Source organism: Mauremys mutica, chromosome 5 (assembly GCF_020497125.1).
Source record: "Mauremys mutica isolate MM-2020 ecotype Southern chromosome 5, ASM2049712v1, whole genome shotgun sequence".
NCBI classification, from domain to species: Eukaryota; Metazoa; Chordata; order Testudines; family Geoemydidae; genus Mauremys; species Mauremys mutica.
Genome location: NC_059076.1, coordinates 117,333,097 through 117,355,405, shown reverse-complemented (window position 1 = coordinate 117,355,405; position 22,309 = coordinate 117,333,097). Strand labels below are relative to the sequence as shown.

Sequence of the window (22,309 nt, the reverse complement as noted above, 5' to 3'; positions counted from 1 at the left end):
AGTTATTTTCAGATCCCTGTGTGTAGTCAGGAAATCTACACATTACTTCTTGTTTAAAGATTTTTTTCATTCTCAGCTTTGTTCCACCACTTAGACCTTTCCGATGCCCAGGGATTCAGATGTTTCAGAATGCAGAAACGTAAGAAGTCCATAAGAAGAAGTCTGTGCTGATTCACAGTGCCCTCATCGGGTATTACCTTACAGTTCTTCTGGTTAAAAAGAGATCAATGTGAGACACTGGCTTAAGTCAGAAGAAGGAAAACCACTTCATAACAGTGTGTTTGTAATCACCATGTCCAGTGCCAGACAAGTCTGTAGGACATCTTGGGGTTTCTGGTTCCTGTGCTATGTCCTCATGGACTGTTTCATAACCAGCCTGTTTTAGTGTATGCATTTACCTCTGCTCTGAAAATTATCTTCTCGTTGGGTGAGACGTTTCCGATAAGGCACAACAACTCATCAAAAAACTTCTCTTTTACCTTTTGATCTTCTCCTATCTGTGGTGCATACCCACTGACTGTATGGAGAGTTACCTCTTCCCAGCTCCCTTTAATACTTATCAGTTGGTCTGATCTTCTGATAAGTTCTGTTGCATGTTTCTGTATGGTTTCATCCAGAATAACTCCAACACCATTTCAGGAGGTTGAACTCCCTGAATAGTAGGTTTTGTAACTCTCTGCCAGCATCTGAACTTTACAACCTTTTCTTTAAGTCTCTTATACACATGCCATGTTTACTGTCGTCCTCTTTAAGACCGCATAAAGCTCCAAGCTTCTTCCAGTCAGCATTTCTACATTCCAACTTGCAAATTTCAGCTTACTCACTCCCTTTAACTTTAGCAGCCCTTAGCCAATTACAACAGCTAAGCAAGGCTGTTGCACTTTGCTTGCAGGGAACATCCTAACTCTGAGGTACACTTGTCACAGACATCAGCGCTCATGAGCATATCTAATGGACAAGCTTTACAGGTTCGCTGTCCAACCCTGACAACCTTGGAACTTTGACATCAGAGTTTCCCTTCTAAGAGAGCTGCCTACAGAGACTACTGGAGCCCACCTGCTCCAACAAGATTTATTTTAAGATGGTCTTTATTCACCTTGACATCCTCCTCATCGAGCATTTTTTAGAGGTAGCCATGTCACCAGCTACCCCATCATGCAGTGATGTTTATTTTCAACCAAATGTCATAATTCTGTATTTGTGACAGCATAATTTGCTGTACTCTGTAAAATTCCTAGCACATGTTTGTACACTGAATAATTAATTATTTTTTTTAAAAATCTCAGATTTTTGGTTTCTCCTTTGAAAACTTCCTTTGTTCTACATAATCCTTGTATTTGTGTACTTTTTTAAGATACTGAACCATATTTGAGGCTCAGTAAGGGAATCATATTGGGGATCTCCCTCCTTGGGCTAACTAAGGCTATATTTCTGAGGCTTCTTCCTTTCTCTATGCTAAATTGCATCTTGTATGGTACCAGCCCCTTTAAACCCAGACTTAAAAGTTGTTAAAAGGTATGAAGCCTCATAAAAGGTTGTTTATCGTTCCATTTAAATGATCTTTTGGGGAATGTAAAGATAATATAGAGGAAAATGTATGGACTAATGATAGGAGGAGTTGAGGTGGGTGGAAAAACAGCTTCCCCTCTGCATGCACATGCACTCAGATATGTTCAAATTCTGCAAAGTGATTATCAACTGGTTGTGAGGAGTTACTTGATAGGCTTAACTTTTCTAGTTGAGGTGGAACAGGGATTAGTCAGTCTGGATAATAAAGAAGTCATTGCAAAAATAGAAAGGTGGAAATATTCAGATAATATTGATCAGTTCGCTTCCTTTTTTTGGTGGACATGGGTAATATAGCTGCCATGAGGTTAGTTCATATCATTGAAGTCAAATGTTTGGGTCAAGTTTTCTGTTTTATAAAGCATGTACATATATTTGATATTTTCTTTTTGTAAAAATATTTTTAAATGAACCTGTTTTCTAAAATGCACACTTGATCCTTGCCTGCCAACATTCAGTTACATTTAGTGATTAAATTAAATTACATTTAGTGCTTTTTTCTGTTCAAGCTGGGCCCTCACTTAAACTTACCTCACTTAGACTATTTTTATGCATTGGCTACATGCATAATAAAAATGAGAATCTTATTGCAAAAGGGAATCTGTATAAATAACTTAGATATCGGTGTAACCTTTTATAATTATAGTCTCAAATTACATAATAGGTAGTAGTTTAGTTTATAGGTCAAGTGCACAGGACATACTGATATTTATACATTTAAAATGGAAGAGAAAATAGAAATATGTTAAAAATCCATTTTAGCTGATTGTGGAGTTAACATTTATACTTTACTTTCCTATTTAGATTACTAATATTGGGAAACTGAAGGATTTTCTTCTGCAACATAGAAAGGATTACATTAATGCTTACAGGTAAGCGTGTATTGTGTTTAAATAGTATCTATGTTTTAAAACTTGATTTTCAAATTTATAAAATGAGCCCATTAAAATTCTGTGAGCACACTGACATGATTTAAAACAAAATATACAGTTTGCTGACCAGTTTCATACCTAATCATACATCATTCAGGATAAGCAAGACCTGTTGCCTACTACTAAGACTATGTCTACATAGCAGCTGGGAGATATACAGGCACTAGCTGCTCAAGCTAGTGCACTAAAAAGAGCAGTGTGACCATGATAGTAGAGGTAGCAACTCAGGCTAGCTGCCTAAGTATAACATTGCCTACGATCCTAGGTACCTTCTCAGTCGGCTAATTCAAGCCACTGCCCATGCCTTCCCAGCCACACTGCTATTTTAGAACACTAGGTCATGCAGAGCTAGCATGTGTACCTGTACTCAAGCTGGGAATTACACCTCCCAGTTGTGCTGTGGATATGCCTTAAATAGTCAGTGGAAAGCCTGAGCAGATAGATAATGAATGGCATGAGATAAGGCTTTTCAAACTCTGGGAAGTGAATTCCAGAACTGAGGAACCTCATTGAGAACACCATATTGGAGCACCACTAGCTCTGAATTTCTTTACTTTCTTACATCAAAATTTGGAGGAGTTAATTCTGGGTACTTGAACTTATATATTTGATTTTTGTGACAGTAAAAGCATCCTCACTTAAGTCAATGTAGGAAACAATTGACATTCTTGAATTTATTTGCTGCCTGAGCACCCAATGAGCAGGTGTCTTGTCTGTTTCAATCCTCTGTCCGTTTACGAAATTGGAGCTGGTAGGAAAAGCTAAGGAAAAGCACACTTAGGCTATGTCTACACTTTGAGATAGGGGTGTGATTCCCAGCTGGCACAGTCACACTAGAGCTAGCTCAGGTTCAGGTGGGTTTGTACTTGGCATTGCTAAGTTGTGCTACTGCTGACTGTGCTACCACAGCTACACTACTACTACTTATACTCGCTCTAGCTCTTATCAAGCTAGCATAGGTATGTCGACATGAGCTGGGAATCAGACCTCTTGCTTGTAATGTAGATGTAGCCTTACATCTACCATCCCAGCAAACTTATCACTTTCGATTTATTGGTAGGTCACAATCTAAGGCCTGAGGTTTTAATATTGATGCAACCTGAATTTTGGAGTTCTCAATCCAAATAATCTGTAGGAAACATTTAAAAACAGTAAAATGTAATCTTTAGGGACACTTTTCGATACCTGTCAACCTCAAGAAGTGTACTGATATATATTTACACACTGTGAACAACATTCCACTCCATGGAAAACTGGTGTGTAGAGGAAAGGTCTCCAGTTTATCAACTCCACCACTGTGACCAGATGTTTGAAAGTTCAATTTAAAATACTGGATGATTAGTCATATTACTTAGTTTTTCTTTCTTTCTGTCTTTCTTTCTGTCATATAAAAATATGCCAATCCAGTGCCCTAGGCTCATGGCACACTCGTGAAGACTAGAAACAATTTGAACCAATTACCTAAATTCTCCCAGAAGCCTCAAAACTAGGACTTACTTCACCTATCTAATCATTCTTCTCTTCCTGCCTCCAGTGTACCAAAAAGTCAGAGAGAAAATGAACCTTGCAGCATAACCTGAAAATCAATACATTCAGTCTTTAGCTAATTGACAAGGGAAGTCTATTCAAGTGTGGAATACCCCAGATGGAAATTACCATGCCTCCAACCTACTCACATTTTAAGATGATGAACTGTGCTGTGGTATCACGTGGGGAGAAAGGCGGCCTCTGAGATTACCAGAGCCATGCCAACAGCTTAAATTTTACCTAAAAGTGAATTGGAAGCCCACGCAGATCATAGAACACCCCTTTAACAAATGGGCCATCAAATTTTGCACCAGGTGACATTTCCAAACTGTCTTAGAGTGTAGCTCTGTGTAAAGGATCGTGCTAGAATTCATTCTTGAGATGACAAAAGCATATGTGGCAATGCCCATATCTAAAAAAGAAGCATACTGGTCAAGCATAAATAATAAAAACTACTCATGGCTTCTGCTGCTATATAAACTTCCAGCATCAGGATTCCCCAGCTGGGAACTTGAGTAAAAGAATGTGGACAGACTTCCCCAGCTGAGGGCATTGATACCACTCTAGTTTCTTATGGTGGTTTTTTTCAGCCTATCAGCATAACTGAAGTTTTGAGTTGCAGCCAGCCCTATCCACTTCCTGATTCTGGCAGGACACTGGGTAAGCTAATCAGTTGCACCAGCCAAGCCAGATGAAATACAGATGTAGAACTGAATGTCAACTGAATATTGAAGACCTTGAGTCCCAGATCATCTCTCTACCTTCCCCCAAAGGCCTCACAGATGCATGGAAGCGATGACAAGATAGAACGCCTCCCATTAGAGAATGCTAGAAGTAGGTGAGCAATCATCCAGTGTTACCCTTTGGCTACTCTCGGTAACAGATGAACAGAGCCACTCAATAATGACTCCTTCCAAGCCTGTGAGGATCTGTGGCTGTGTCAACGATGCCATTTGATCCTATGGTGAATTGCCAAATTACTGAGTGCACTTTTTCCCCACAGATACTAGTAACAAATGTTCTGTGTGCCAAAAAGGGACACTAAGCGTTTGATTTTCAGAAGTGCTGAGCATCTTCAACTGTATTCAAGCCAACAAGAGCTGAGAGTGCTCTGGACTTCTGAAAATCAAGCCCATCTGTACATATTGACATACACCAAAGCCAGACAAAGAGTAACTATATCTCCAAAACAACAAACAAAACCAGTATAAAGATACTTGGTATAATAAACTCTTGTTTTTGTAATATTGGTTGGAACAGTTAATGAACAACACTAGGTGGTGCTGTAAATTTAATACAAAAAGGCTGTCTTATTTTGTGAAAATCACAATATGAATGGGTACAGTAACGGAATTTCAGTAACTGCAATGGTGCGGGGGGAAGCTGTCATAATAATTGGGTGTATATTGACTCTTAAATTATTTGAATATTTTGGCTGCACTAACCTTTCGTACTGTATTTGGCTTACCTGTCTTGAAAGGGAGATTAAAAGTGAAGTGATGGATGGAGTGAAAAGTAGTCTAGTTTCACTTCAGATTTTAAAAATATTGCCGTATGCTTTTTTGGAAATGCTCTTTTGTAATCTCTTACAGCAGTAATCCTCAATGTTTCTCCACAGATGTTAGCAGCAATAGAGCCTGTATTTAAAGCGGAAACCTAAAATATACAGTATTGTCAAATGTTTAAAGTAGGTTGCTAAATTGCCATGAGCTCATTATGTTCATGAAAAATAATTTCCAATAGATCTGTTTCCCATGAATACATGTCAAGGAGTAGAATAATCTGCTCTCATGACGTAAATGATAATATATCTCAGTGAAAGCATATAAAATTGTAAAAGATCTGGTGTTCTGTAACCAAAAAAATCCATTTGCTTTCCTTCCTAATTTATTGTTTTTTCTTCTCCTAACAGTCATATTCTTTTAGTAATGTCTCTATGGATGCTTCACTTCAGGTGCATATGCGCTTCTTGAGCTCTTCATTGGAGAGTTTTCCTCCAGCTGTGCCCATTTGGCATGCACTGATGCCAGACACCGAGTCTATATATGGATGCGCAAGCAAACTGCCTTCAATTCCTTCTCAAGCACCACAGCCTGAGATAGAGCCCTAGCATGCCCACCTTGAGTGTTCCTCAGCTATTTTGTATACTTGTTGCTTGTTAAGTTTTGATAGCATACCAAGTTTTTAGTAGTACTTATAGTCAGTTAATAAGTGTTAGTAGCGAGAGGATAATTTTTGTTTTTTTCCTTCTCTTTTTCCTTTGGGGAGTCATGTTGTTCTGGCATGGCATGCCTGGCTTGCCAGGCTTTAAACACTGTCTATCCTGTTGAGAGGTTATACCTGTAAGCGATGGCCACTCTGAGTGTATATGTTGTTTGGGGGAGTCCCATGTCTCCCAGAACTGCAGTGTCTGCCTAACTTTCAAGCTGAGGGCAAGGAAGAACAGGGAAATAAGCTCAAATTGTTAATGATGGAATGCTCACTTTGTCCAGCATCTGAATCAGGTGCACGCACACACACACACACACACACACACACCTCTTCCCGCCTTCAGCCCCACGTACATCTGTCTATGGGCAGATCCAATGCCCCTTACGTTTTGATGCAGGCTTCCCTTAAGAAAGGTGGAGGCTTCTGAGAGGGCTCCCAAAAAAACGAGTACAGACTTTCATCTGAAGGACAGTGCTCTGAAAAAGCCCAAGTCTCCTGCGACATATATGGTCTCTGAAGCCTCAGCCTCTCAGCTTGGTACCGTTGAGTCAGTTGACTTCTTCTCCAGTACCAGCAGAACTGGAGAGCCCCAGAGCTCAAGGGCTTCAGTACCCTCTACCAGGGACAAGGAGGGCAAGCATAAGCACTGCTGTCAGGCTCAGTCCTGTCATCGGCACCTACCCATTCAGCACTCGGTACCGAGCAAGCAATGGCACCGGACTCCATCGGCACCTACATCAATATGCCTGCCATCGAAGGTATCCTCAGCTACTGCTTCCTCAGCTACCACATTGGTACCGGTTCCCTACTTGGTACTGCAAGAGTTTGGATACGCGAGGGACCTGTTCATAATAAGTGAGTTTGAATCCCCGCACCTCATGGGTACTGAGCATCTTTTGGTAGTGAAACCTTGGTCTCCAGACTGCTACCATCCCCGGGTACCGCAGGACTCTTCACCCTTTTCTATGGGGACTCCTCCACTGGACGATGTTGAGGAAGGTGAATGGGACTTCCAGTCGGTCTCCTCTCTTTCAGTCCAGGGTTCCCCAATATATCCTGTCAGGAACTGTCTTGGACAGTCACAGAGAAGATCATGACTGTCATTAAGAGTGATGGAACCAACACTGCATATCACCCCTACTTCCAGTATGGACTCCCACAATGCCCATACACTAAGGGGGCTGCTGCGATGGCCATACTAGGATCCCTAGGCTGCTTACTGACAGCAATTCTCCGGACCAGTGGGTTTCAACCTTTCCAGACAATTTTACCCCTTTCAGGAGTCTGATTTGTGTACCCCCAAGTTTCACCTCACTTAAAAACTACTTGCTTACAAAATCAGACACAAAAATACAGAAGTGTCACAGCACACACTACTGAAAAATTGCCTACTTTCTCACTTTTACCATATATGTATAAAATAAATCAATTAGAATATAAATATTTTATTTACATTTCAATGTATAGTATGTAGAGCAGTATAAACAAGTCATTGTATGAAATTTTAGTTTGTACTGACTTTGCTAGTGCTTTTTAGGTAGCCTGTTGTAGAACTAGGCAAATATTTAAATGAGTTGATATACCCCCGGGAAGTCTTCTGCATATCCCTGGTTGAGAACCACTGCTCCAGACCACTGGTACCATGTCAAACAGAGACTAATGTTGTTCAATCCTCTCCTCTCCAACCAACCTCACCACAGGAGGAGACATTTGAAGAGCAGGAGGCCAGGGCACATAAAGAGGCCACCCGTCAAAAACCCATCTCATCCTCTCCTTACCCAACCAGACGAAATAGTTATGCTTCCACCACCTTCCATGGCTGACGATTTTCAGCAATTTCAAGACCTCATAAAGAGGGTAGCTGATACTCTTCAAATTCCAGTTGAAGAAGTCAGGGATTCACAATACAGGCTGTTGGATATCCTACAGTCAGCAACATCATCCAGAGTGATGTTACCCATCAACAAGGCGCTCTTGGATCCAGCTAAGACTGTGGCAAACATCTGCTACTATTCCACCAGTGTGCAAAAGGGTAGACAAAAAGTATTGCATTCCCTCTAAGGACTCTGAATTCCCACCCTCCACCTAACTCCCTAGTAGTCCATTCAGTAAATGAGTAGGGCAGGCAACACTTCTCCAGGTCTACTCCATTTGACAAAAACCAAAAGAGACTGGATCTATTTGGATGGAAGTCCTATTCATCAGCAACCCTGCAGTGCAGGGTTGCAAACCATCAGGCAGTCATGGTCAAATACAATTTCACAAACTATAAATAGATGGCCTTTATTGAACAACTGCCACAGAAACATAGGGAGCAATTCCAGTCTGTTATTTCAGAGGGCCAGTTATTAGTCAAGACCACTCTTGAAGCATCCGTAGATTCTGTGGACGCTGCCACCAGGTCCATCTGCAAGGGCTTCAGTACCTATGTTTTCAGAGCTCTGTGCTTTAATCCATGCTGTCAGATCTAATGAGGCTCCGGGTACTGCAGTATTGTCTTCAGTTTTGGGCTCAGCTCTGAATCTCCCTCCTCCTCCTGCGGAAACAGCTTGGAAGTCACCTGAAGTGGAGCACCCTAAGAGGCACTGCTCAAAGAAGAAGATGGTTACTTACATTGTGTAGTAACTGCAGATCTTTCAGATGTCTCCCTGTGGGTGCTCCACTACCTCCCCTTCCCTCTGCTTTGGACTGTTCTCTGTAGATATGTTCGGGTGGAAAAGTAACTGAGGGCAGTATAATCAAGGGCTTGAGAGGCGCATGTGCACCTAAAGTGGAGCACCCATAGAGAGATACACCTCAGAGAACTGCAGTTACCACACAAGGTGAGTAACCTCATCTTCATAGGAATATCTGTTTGCATCCTTTGCCCCCTGCTCTTTAGTATTTAATAGCTTTAGGTTCTCCACAGATATTTTCAAATGTTTTTGTGCAATTGTTTGTTTCTTTAGGACTGAGGTATGCTGCAGGGAGAGTGTGGTGAAGCTTCTGTTGTCCATGGTGTATTTATCTGTGGATAAAGAAAGGATCTTAGTCTCTAGGGCTATCTGTCTAGCACTCTTAATGAATATTTCATTGACCACCCTAAGATGTTTTCTTTAATTACTTTAACTATTCAAATTGTGAATTTTAAAAATCAAAATTTATTTTTCACTAATTATGCTGGGATTTTTGTTTGGCTAGTGAAATTTCAGGAGTCTGATTTGGTCTGTCGGTCTCTATTTTTTTTCTCGTGTTCTAGCACAAAAGTTCAGTGTAATGCGGTGCGGTTGACTTTAAAAATACTGTTTTCATTAGCACTAAAGTAATTAAATGTATTAGATTTTGTAAAACTTATTTAAAAAAATACCTTAGACCTTAGCTACTTGACTATCCTGTTTAGATTTTTTTCTTCTAATTTAAATCTTCATTAAGGAGTACAAGCTCCATTTATACGTTAAAGTCAAATACAAGGAGAAGGTGGGTGAGGTAATATCTTTTATTGGACTAACTTCGCTTGGTGAAAGAGACAAGCTTTTGAACCACACACAACTCTTCTTCACATCTGGAAAAGGTACTCTGAGCGTCACAGCAACATGCAAGGTGGAACAGATTGTTTTGCATAACTCTTGTGCAGACTTATCTCCGCTGCTACAATGATCAACACCTCCTACAACACGTCTTTCAAGATTCATGGGTCTTATACATACCTATCACAACATATCTTGCCCCAGTAATAACTATGTGAGTGAAACCAAACAATTACTACGTTCTCGAATGAATTCTCACAGGAAGATGATTAAAGACAAAGACACCCTATCGCCTATGGGTAAGGCTATGTTTATGTCATGGAGGTCATGGAAGTCACAGAATCCGAGACTTCCAGAGACCTCCGTGACATTTCTGCTTCAGCCCCAATGGCGGTGGGACTCTGGATCTGGCAGCCAGTGGGGCCCTGGCAGGGCTCCAGGGACAGGGGACAGACTCCTGAGGAGGCCTTCCTCAGGGTTCCAGTGACAGGTGACAGCCTCTCCCAGCCACCATGGGCGGAGTGGGGACCCCCTGTAGCTTCCAGCTGCCACAGGCAGAAGGGGAACTCCACAGCTCCCAGCCACAACGGTGGCAGGGGAAACCATGGAGCTGCAGCAGCAAAAGTGACAGGTCGTGGCTTCCATGAACTTTTGTTTATTTCCTGTGATCTGTCTGTGACTTTTACTAAAAATAACCATGACAAAATCTTAGCCTTACTTATGGATGAACACTTTTCACAAAGTGGTAACCTCATCCTGAAAGGAAACCTGCACAACACTTTCAGAAGACAAGCCTGGGAGCTTAAATCCATAACTCTGCTAGACACTAAAATCATGGACTGACCAGAGATACTGGATTTATGGCTTATTACAACAATCTGTAACCCACTAACCCCCTCTTTTTGTCCTATGACTGCAGAGGAGTTAACATGTCACTCTACCTTGAATGGTCCTTTACAATATGTGCTAAATACTTATGCTGAACAATCTGTTTCACCTTGCATTTTGCTGTGATGCTGGAAGTACCTTTTTCAGACCTGAAGAGGAGCTCTGTGTGGCTCGAAAGCTTGTCTCTCTCACCAGCAGAAGTTGGTCCAATAAAAGATATTACCTCATCTACTTTGTGTCTCTAATATCCTGGGACCAACATGACTACAAATACACTGAAAAGAGCTATCGTTAGGCAAATAGATATACCTGTTGGCCCAGTATTTTCACTGTAAAGATGAGAGAAGAAACAGTTTATCAGTAACCTCCAGAAAGAGAGTGTTTCGTTTGATCACCTCTTCTTGTAAGTCTTATGCTTTGGCTACACTTACAAGTGAAAGACAAATCTTTTGTCGTCAGAGGTGTTAAAAAAAAATCCCGCCGAAAGACAAAAGTTTTGTCGATGACAAGCGTTGGTGTGAACAGCGTTTTGTTGGCAGGAACTTTGCTGACAGTGCTAACACCGCTCATTGGGGATGAAAGTTTTTTGTCAGCTGGAGAATTCTCGCCGGCAGACAAACAGCGGCTACACTGCACACCTTTTAGCGGCATGGCTGTAGCGGCACAGCCGTGTCACTAAAGCTGCATAGTGTAGATATAGCCTTAGTCACTCAGCTTTCCTTTTGATCTTTGTTTTTTAAACTACAGCCACCCTCTGCCTTTACCTTTGTGATACTGTGCCCCATATTATTCATATTCATATCATAATATGATATGAATATGGCATAACTAAGATGTTTTCTGTGCAAGCGGGGACATGTGAGGTATCATTGGAAAGGTTATGATTTACTGAATATGATTATCCTATTTGTATGCATGTATCATTTCTGTATCTGTAGTTAGGAATATTGACTATGTAACCATTACAAGTGGGTGTACACCTGGGGAACACCCACTAGACCGAATGCAATGGATGGGCCATTAGGGAGAACAGTAGGATTTAGAAGATGGTAATCTCCCAGCTTCCTGAGAAGCTTCCTGGGATGCTGCTTTGCCACAACAGGGTCATCTGATTATGTCACCTGGTACTGAACTCTGTCTTGAACTACTAGTATTTTTCCACTAATACGGGGTGGGGATCAAACTGGGAAACAAAGGATTCTCACCATATGTAAATCCTATAAGGCAGGGAAGTGAGTTAATCAAGATTCATTCTTCACTGAATCCCCGCCCAGGATGACAGCTGGAAACATCTAAGAAACAAAGACAAAATGGGTGAGGGAGACTGAGCCCAGGCTGGAAAAGGTGTCTGGCCTGTGAAAGAAATATCTGGAGTTTTAAGCTGCAAAAAAAGAGCAAAACAACATTTAGGATGAGAAATTACTACTTGTAACCAGTTTCTTTAGCGTATTAAGCTTAGTTTGCATGTTTGTTTTATTTGCTGGGTAATCTGCTTTGATCTGTTTGCTATTCCTTATCACTTAAAGTCTATCTTTTGGAGTTGTTAAACTTGTTTTTGTTTTCTCTAAACCAGTTTGTAAAATTCATAACGGGAGGCAAAAAACTGTGCATATCTTCCTCCATGTTGAGGGAGGAGGCGAATTTCAATTAGCTTACACTGTACAGTTCTCTGTGCAGTGCAAGACGATACAATTTTGAGTTTACATCTGTGTTCCCTGTAAGCTGTGCGGTTGGGCGGCCACCCAGGAGAGATTCAAGTGCCACACAGTTGATTAGCAGAGCCACGCACATCCAGCTGCCAGCATGTGTTCAGGTGCCCCTCTCCCCTGCTGCTTTGCTCCTGCAGCTGCTCCTGGGACTCTCCTGCTGGCTGTGCAGAGCAGGGGGAGGAGGGTGCTATTGTCAAGGTGTTCCCCTCCCCCAGCCTCTGTACCCCATCTCCACAGCACAGGGTAGAGGGGACAGGGATCAGGACTTGCAGCAGCTCTGAGGTCAGAACAAGCCTTCGGGTGAGTGAGTGCCTTAAGAAGAGAGTGCACGGTCTCTCAGAGACTTCCCCAGAAGCCATCATGCACAATCTGTGTGTGTGTGTGTGTGTCTCTTTCTCTCGCGTGCGCCCCCCCCCCTTGCCCATGTACCCCATTTCTGCAGAGTGTGAGGGGGGGCATAGTTCAGGAGGAGAGCTTTCAGTTAGTTTTTTGACTGGTCTATGCATTTCATAATTTTTATTTCTCTCTTACACTTAAATTTAATTCTTTGAGTAGTGAATTCTAAAATGCCTAACTTGTCCTGGCTGGAGTAATTATCCCAATTGGTAATTTTTTAAAAATATATATTATATCTAGGGTTTTTTGTTTCTACTGGTGGTGCATATCCGCACATTACTTTGGTGCACATAACAAAATTTATTCCGCACATGGGTGGAAAAAATTAGAGGGAACATTGGTTTACACTCCAGAGGGGGTGTGCACTTGAGTGCTGGGCAGTTTCTTAGCTGAAAGACTCCCGAGGCAGAGCTGATTTCAGTGTCTGGGTCTTTCTACAGCTGCGTGTGTCCCTACCTGTTTGTGTGCTAGAAGAGGCTTGAGGGTCCCAGGAGGACAGGGTGAGGGAGCCCCGACTGATGGCACAGGCTGGCTCAGTGGTACCCCAGTATATCAGGTGGAACCCTAGAGCAGGGGGGTAACCCATCACAATCCTCCTTTTGGGGAGGGTAAAATTTGGCAGGTAGTTATGGCCTTAAATAAATTAGCTAATATTTGATAGGTGCTATCAAGCTGTTTTGAAGTATTGTTTAAGATTAGTATTTTAAGTGCTTGTTAATATCTGGTTTGTTGTTGTCTCAAGGATTTGCTCATTAATAATTTGTTTCCTGGTTGGATATTAAATTTCTGACTAATGTTCAGAGAACATGTTCTGTTAGATGTAGTTACTTGTGGCATTGCATATATTTTAATGGAAGTGAAAAAATGAACACCAGACTTTCCTAAAGCAGAGTTTACTCGAATTGTGTAAACATTTATTTTTAAAGCTTATTGATAGTTACAAAGAGTGTTTACACCTATGATCAATATAGATAATATCAGAAGATTAAATATTGATTCCTGTCACATGTCAAAAAACCACCATTGTTAAACTGACTTTTATAGATTCTTTCCTGTACACTGGAATTCAATTAATTTGCCATTATAACATATGTCACTGGTGAGCAACACTAAAAAAACTTTCCCTGACTTCATACAGACTTCAGGCCTGCATCTTCTCTCACACCAGTCTTAAGCCATGTGATTCCGTTGGTGATTCCATTGATTACAATGGAGCTATGGCATAAGTGAGACGAGAAATCTGCCCTTTCATGTTTTAGCCTTGTAGAAATTGGTACATAGCTATTCCTTTGGGCCCTATCCAGCCCCCAACTGCTTTCATGGTTGCAGAGCTGCTGGGAGCTAGGGTGACCAGATGTTCCGATTTTATAGGGACAGGCCAAATATTCAGGGCTTTGTATTATAAGGCAGCTATTACCCTCCATTGCGACACGATTTTTCACACTTGCAATCTGGTCACCCTAGCTGGGGGATTCTTGGGCTTTGAATATGCTCCATATTCTGTAGGGTTGTGCTATATCTTTTGATGCTTCTGCAGATGTCTAGATAGTGGAGACCCAACAGAGCTTTTTTTCCATCTTTGCTTGGCAAGGAGATAGTGATCATTTCTCTCAGATGCAGACCCAATCGTGGTTTCCATGCCTTTGTCACCTCCAGTGGATTACTGCTATGCACTTTGGCCTTCCCTCCCTTCATCTCACAATTTGCCCTGCATCCATCACTTTACCTTTCTACCTATATGGCTCTTATCATCATGGTATCAGGTTCTTGTAAATCACTCAGACTAGTGCAGAATGAGGTTGCTTGCTTGCTTGCTTAATTAGTGTTTTGTGCATTGAGCATACACACCTGTGCGCTAGCTACCGTACTGGCTTCCAATTGTTCTTCAAGGTGTTTTGTTTTCAGTTATGCAGCCCTTTGTGGTTTAGGTCCTGGATATTTTAGAGACCAACTCTCTCTCTCTCTCAGTGGTTGAAAGAGACATTTGAGATTAAATGAATGCTTGAGCTCATAGTTCTAGATTTGGGCTATGGAGCAGGTCATACTCAGTGAAAAATCTACAACTCTGGAATTTATTTCCTTCCTTGGATTGATAGAGCACCAGTCCTTTGCAGCACATAGGCAAGTTTATATAGTTACTCAGGATTTCTCAAGGTGTGTTGAGTGAGGAGGATATTATTTTGGCGTTCATGTGGGCTTGGCAGTGCTTAATGTTACCTTATTATGAATTATACTGATTCTTAGATATTTGTACATCTAATATAGCCTGGGTATACAGACAAGCAGTATAAATTGGAAAAAATAAAATAAGCTTTGTTCTGTTAGCTAATGATCTGGTTTTTTATTTTTTATTTACCAGAGACTTGTATTTCATTTGTTGCAGTAACATCTATGCACCTAACAATGTTTCAAACAACAAATCAATTAACTATTTGTGAACTCATTAAAGCATGCTCCCTTTATACAGCTGAGAGCACTCAGGTGATGTTAACCAGTATTGGAAGAAAATAAAATAGTTAATTTAGAGACTGAAAATATAGTCTTTCTCTGGCTCCTGCACATTGCCATACATTTTTTTGGTGCTGATTAAATCACATTACCGTAGAAAGAGTATAAGTTTGCTGTCCTCATGTACTTAAATTTGCAGGTCATCTGGGTCTACTTCAAAAATGTATACCTCTCCCTTTAGGAACAGAATATACCCTATTTACTTTCATTAGAAAGATTTATTTTCACATTTGTTTTCCACTAAGGTTATGGACTCTATTTTATATTACTATATTTTAAAAATCTAACTTATTAGTGGCATCATTCCAAAATGTTTCTACAATATTTTGAGATACTGAAAGAAAAGTCTACATGGTTGACTGAAGATTTTTAAGCAGCGTTTTTCCTCCAAATCCTTTAAGAAAATCCCTACTCAAATGATATAGCAGATCATAGAAATAACATATCTTAAAAGCTAGCAACTGGCTCTTTATGAAGGCCATGATGATGTATCACTTTACTAGAGCCTTGCCATTGGATAGATGGGTTGACATGGTGGTTTGCAATTGCTTGGCCAGTACAAGTACAGTCATTTAGTAGCATTGTCTGACCTTATCCCTCCAAGTTTGACAAAAGGGTATCTACCCCACTGAGGCCAGGTTGCAATGCTTATGTGATGTTTACTGCTTATGCTCAAGTGATGTGTAGTGTGGAGTACTAGTGCTTTTCACGAGCTAAGAGTTCTTTGGTGGTGATGATGTGTGTTCTCTGGGGAATCAGAATGTCTGCTCACTATCAGGGCTCTGGCTAGGCACACTGCTGGTTATCTCCTCCACCTGTTTAATGGGAAATTGCCATCTGTTGGTCCTCTAATTCTCTCTACAAATATACATACTAGATCTACGTACTAGATCTTGACACACTACTTCCCTACCCTCTACCTGGCATTATGAACAGATTGGGACATGTGACAGGAAGAGACAATCACATGTGGACTGTTGAGCTGTGCAATTTAGCAACCCAGTTCAGTGGCTTTGTAGCAGAGCCCAGAGTCGCTTGAGCAGGCCTTTTTAGAAACACTGGTATCAGGTACTATATAAAGAGGGAAATTTATTTAATAGGAAAGATATTTGTTTTACTGAATCAAGCTGGTTTTCCAGCTTTGCAACAACAGAATTCTAATGCATGCTACCAATAGAACAAATTGACCTTTTGTTGTAAATTAGGAAAATTTGCCACATAACTTGTCTTCATATTTCAAGGGTGCTACAGTCATCCTCTGTGTGCCACCAGATGACAAGGATTTAACTGTATTTAAACAGCTTGAGGAAGCAGACAGTTTCTTCACTTGTATTTCTGAAGTCTATTTAAAAGAAAATTAGCTTCTGATTACTATAATCTCTATTCTCTTCTACTCTGTATTTTTATAAAAGTGCCCGGATACCATGAAAGTGTTCAAATACCACAGTGATGGGCGGAGTATAAGAATCTAGAGATGTGGACACTATAGCTTCTGTAGTGGAGCACCTAATACACTATGAATACTGCTTGGATTATACTGTACCAAAACACAATACTGCTGGGCATGGTTAGGGAGGAGGTCCATCATGAAGCTTCGAAATGTGTTGCACATGTCCATTCCATGACCCACTTTCCTTCTCCTCTCTATCGGAGTCTATCCAGTAAGAAGGAACTGAGGAGAGTCAGGGTGGCTCTGTCCTCTTATACATCCATGCAGTGGCATGCGACGGCCAAGGGCGCTCGAGCTGCCCCAATAGGTACTGAAGAGGGGAAAAAGTTCTCTGATAACTGCGCATGAGGTGTGCACACACCCACAGTGGAATGGACATGTGCAACGCATCTTGAAGAACAACAGTCACAGAAAGATAGGTGACCGATTTTTAGTGATATTCAACCAATGTGCTGGGTATTGTACTTTGAGAGTGGCCCGTTGCACCGTCTTGGTCTTTATGAAAATCAGGCTGTATAACAAAACAAAACAAGAACAAAAAGCCTATATGAAGAGAAGTGGGGAAAGGAAGGTCAAAATATACACTTATAAATTATACAGGATTTTAAAAAATGATAGTATTTGTTTTCCCCCCCCAGCCATCTTATGTCAGAATACATTAGGATGACAGACACAGAACGTGATCAGATTGATCAAGATGCTCAAATATTTATGAGGACATGTGCTGATGCTATTCAACAGCTGAGAACGGAAGGTAAATTAGTTTAATGGTAAATGGATTATGTTAATTATTGAAGAGTTGATGATAAATGCTGATATGACTGTGAAGGTTGAACAGTATACAGAACAGCCTTTAAAAAGAAAGATAATAGGGTTTAATTGTCCATTCACTTAAACCCATGTAACTCCTGACTTCAGTGGAATTATTCTTGATGTACATTTGTATGAGTAAAAGGAGAGTCCAGCACATAGAATTTAACCTAGCCACCCCAGTCCATTAATTAGCATCTGATTAAAAGAAAAAAATCTAAGTCTTTCTAAACATTTACTGTGTAAGTAATAATTTTTTGCAAAATGGCATACAGGTCTGACCCAAAATCCAATAAAGTCAATGGGCGACTTTCCCAGTAAGCTGTACTAACAAAAGTCAACAGCTTAAGTGACCAATACATACAGAGTATAGAAATAGAAATGTTTCTAAACAGACTGCGTAGTTACTAAATCTTCATCATTACTTTCCCCACCGTTTCTAAGCATATCCTTTTAAAATCAGGTCTAGCTTTTGTGTTAAAAGGTGATATCCTAGCCCTACTGAAGTCAGTGGGTCCAAGATTTCACCCTAAGTGAGGGTTGTTGGGTATTATTTGTTTTTATGGAATCTGGGAACAATACAGAAACTAAATTTTGCACAAAGTGCTTATAATGTCTGTCTTATGTCTAGAAATATAAAAAATATTGTATCTTGAAGTGAAATTACTTTACTTTTCATTTTCAAACTGATGAGCATCATTCTGGGATATGGAACTAGTTATTTGTTACATTAGTTCTGATAAATAGTGATAAAATTGAAGATTTCAGTGAAATATGGACAAAAATCAGAATTGATCAGTTGTCCTTGCTAAATTTGAAGCCTTTCTTCTAGAGGAAATTCTAATAAAAAAAAAATGAAACCCTTCAGTGATGCAGCGTATTCCAATATTAAAAGATTTTACGTTTTCTATTACTTCATACACAGAGGGCTTGTCTACACAAACACTTCTTTCCTGGCAAATTGAGGTGTAAATCAACCCCACACTAGACTGCCACGCACTTATTGTCCATGTGGACCCTGCTGCCATGCACTAACAGTTCCATAGTGTGCTTAATCTGATTGCGGGCCGTGAGACATTTTGCTGATGTTGACTGCACGTAGGCACTGCCCCCGCAACTCCCAGAGGCTGCGGTTGCAGTTCCCGGCCAATGGGAGCTGCGGGAAGCGGCGGCCTGCAGGGACATGCTGGCTGCCGCTTCCCACAGCTCCCGTTGGCTGGGAACCGCGGACACTGGGCGCTGTGGGGAACTGTGCCTGTGGATGGTCAACATCAGCAAAATGTCTCACGGCCCGCAATCAGATTACCTTGATGGGCCGCATGCGGGCCACAGGTTACCCACCACTGGCTTTGATCTACTCCTGGTTTAAAGCGGGGTAGATCAAAGTGCACTAGGGAACTGTTCACACCACCACTTGCCACAAACTAAACATTCATATAGACCAGCCAAGAAGAATTAGTTGTATACAACTAAGTGATAATGGTTTAATTATGCAACGTTTTCTTGATAGCACTCTTGGAATATTGTGGCCACTGTTGGATACTGAGTTTGTAAAGGAATATGGCCAGTCTTGATAGTTTGAGGAAGAGGCTTCTCATATCCAGATGAAAGCCTCTCAGGGTATATTCTATGAGGGTTCAAGACCTGAGTGTTCTTTTGCCTTTTTAAAATGGATTTGACTGCATGCACCAAGTGTCATGTGAGTACATGGCATGTCAAAGGTCATGGTCAATCATGACAGGTCAAGCTACAAGAAGAGGACAAAATTGCTCTGGTAAAAGATAATGTATTACTAGGGTTTCTATTTTGGGGGTTTTATTAATTTTATTGGGGGGGGGGGGGATTATTTTTAGGAAATTTCAAGTTTTATGTAGATGTCCAAAAATTGAGGGGAAAGGAGGTCGGGGCTCTCTTTGTATACATTCTTTGTATATTTTACTCATATATATTGTAATGAGTACCGGTAATCTGTTTGTAATATTTCATATGCTCTTTAACATAGTACTGTTTCAAACAGCACTACATTAAAGCACACTGGGGTACCTTTAGTGCACACCAGCAGGATCTACATGGACCAGTTAATGTGCAACACTTAAGTGCACTTTAGAAATCACGCTTCTGGAGTCTATATTACTGCTCTCTGTAGACAAGGCCTTAGAAATAAGTATCTATTTCTTGTCTTTATTATATAAACTCCGAAGAGGACCATCAGCACAGGGAGTAGACTATTAAGAGAAGAGACTGGAATACATTGTAAAAATAAATTCAAGGAATGGGTGGGCATACTATGTCAGGGTTGGATAACCCTAGGTTTACTTGCTAAAAAGCCGGTCTTTCCTAATATGTGATAAAGATTGTGGGCTAAGTTTACTAAAGGTTTGCATCAAATTTAAGCTTCCATAGATAGATACATCTCTGAAGCACTAATCAGAAAAGTATATCTGTAATGTAGTCATGGGAGCTATATGTTGTTAAAATAAAAAACATAAATATTTAAGTGCCAAATTTGGTGTTTGGCACTGGGCAAGACACAAATATCAGGACAATCTCTGTCCTGGAGAGTTTACAGTCTAGATTACAGGTAAATTGAGTCTTTAGATTTGTCTCTTTAAGCTTGGCTTGAGCAAAAGTCTGTTTTAAATTCAAATGTAATTGACACGAGTAGGGCACCTGAAGAGAATATCTACAAGCAGCGATAAAAGGTAAACTACGTAATACTATTTTTTTATTTTCTTTAATTGCTATTGTGAAGATATACATTTAATTTCTTAAAATATACTACTAATAGACTTTTATAAATATAAAGCTGTATATAGAGTCTATTCTGTGGCAAACTGAAGAGCTGGGCTTTCATATTCTTCAATAAAAGTGTAAAATATTACCTTGACATTTTTCATTTCAGCACACAAGAACGTCCAATCCCCACAAGTGAGGGAGCACAGAGCAGCTGTCTTGGACTTCACTGAAGATTATTTAAAAAGTACCTTGCACTTGTTTTTCTACAAATGTATAACAGTTCAAAGTGAATGATTATTTGATTGTATAATATTGTCAACCTCTTTATTTTTATATTTTTAAATCATACTGGTAATTTCTGAGAGAAAATCGTGGTCGTCTAACTACATATTTTTCTGCTGCTCTTGACATTTTTGAACAGGAGTGTGTAAGCTGTACTCTGAACAAAGAGCTGTCCGAGTCAAACGAATGGTAGATAAGAAAAGATTGTGAGTAGTTACTTTAAATTGCCTGATTCCCTATGTAACTCTTTAACTGAATAAATGTGAACCTAGAGCATGGGACCAGCAATTCTCAACTGATGCACATATTCATTAGAAGCAGCAATATGTGAAGCTTTCATTGTGAATGGCTGCATATTAGTACTTTTTATGCCTGTATCACACCGTGAAGGCTATAAAATGCTGAATGTTCCAGATTTCAGATATGTATATGAATAAACCACAGAATTGTTAAGAGAAGGGTTCACCATCTGACTTGAAATGCACAAATACAAGGAAACTCTTGTGTAGATCTGAAATTGCCTCTGTAATCCATCCTTTGTAAAATTAGATCATAGAATCATAGAATATCAGGGTTGGAAGGGACCTCAGGAGGCCATCTAGTCCAACCCCCTGCTCAAAGCAGGACCAATCCCCAACTAAATCATCCCAGCCAGGGCTTTCTCAAGCCTGACCTTAAAAACCTCTAACGAAGGAGATTCCACCACCTCCCTAGGTAACCCATTCCTGTGCTTCACCACCCTCCTAGTGAAAAAGTTTTTCCTAATATCCAACCTAAACCTCCCCCACTGCAACGTGAGACCATTACTCCTTGTTCTGTCATCTGCCACCACTGAAACAGTCTAGATCCATCCTCTTTGGAACCCCCTTTCAGGTAGTTGAAAGCAGGTATCAAATCCCCCCATATTTTTCTCTTCTGCAGACTAAACAATCCCAGTTCCCTCAGCCTCTCCTCATAAGTCATGTGCTCCAGCCCCCTAATCATTTTTGTTGCCCTCCGCTGGACTGTTTCCAATTTTTCCACATCCTTCTTGTAGTGTGGAGCCCAAAACTGGACACAGTACTCCAGATGAGGCCTCACCCATGTTGAATAGAGGGGAATGATCACGTCCCTCAATCTGCTGGCAATGCCCCTACGACTACAGCCCAAAATGCCATTAGCCTTCTTGACAACAAGGGCACATCGTCGATTCATATCCAACTTCTTGTCCTCTGTAACCTCTAGGTCCTTTTCTGCAGAACTGCTGCTTAGCGATTCGGTCCCTAGTCTGTAGCAGTGCATGGGATTCTTCCGTCCTAAGTGCAGGACTCTGCACTTGTCTTTGTTGAACCTCATCAGGTTTCTTTTGGCCCAATCCTCTAATTTGTCTAGGTCCCTCTGTATCCTATCCCTACCCTCCAGCGTATCTACCACTCCTCCCAGTTTAGTGTCCTCTGCAAACTTGCTGAGGGTGCAGTCCACGCCATCCTCCAGATCATTAATGAAGATATTGAACAAAACTGGCCCCATGACTGACCCTTGGGGCACTCCGCTTGATTATACAGAGATATGCTACTGTATGTAAAATCATCAAGTTTGGGGGCACTGCAACCTGACAGTATTCCTCAAACCTGATACGGAGGATACCCTCTCTGTGGGTAATTGTTCACTCTTCATGCCCATTCAGCTCTGATCTTCCTGTGGACACTGCTAAGAGGGATAAAAGAATGCTTGACTTGGCATTTTTTTGTGATGAGGACTAACTAGAAACTGGATTGAAACCACAAACTCATAGCTCATCAAACAGCT

General features: G+C 40.8%; 1 protein-coding gene across 5 annotated transcripts in view; it reads left to right on the top strand.

Moving 5' to 3' along the window:
* Positions 1–22,309, top strand: part of STX18 (syntaxin 18) — a 90,737-nt gene that overhangs the window by 39,602 nt on the left and 28,826 nt on the right. For 3 of the 5 annotated variants that reach the window (XM_045017274.1, XM_045017273.1, XR_006579486.1), the window contains exons 2-5: positions 2,371–2,438; positions 17,332–17,447; positions 20,406–20,483; positions 20,661–20,727. In XM_045017274.1, coding sequence (XP_044873209.1) covers positions 2,371–2,438; positions 17,332–17,447; positions 20,406–20,483; positions 20,661–20,727 — 329 coding nt within the window. Of the gene's footprint in view, positions 1–2,370; positions 2,439–4,620; positions 4,864–17,331; positions 17,448–20,405; positions 20,484–20,660; positions 20,728–22,309 lie in introns of those variants that run through there. The other 2 variants (XM_045017276.1, XM_045017275.1) reach the window with 2 other exon arrangements.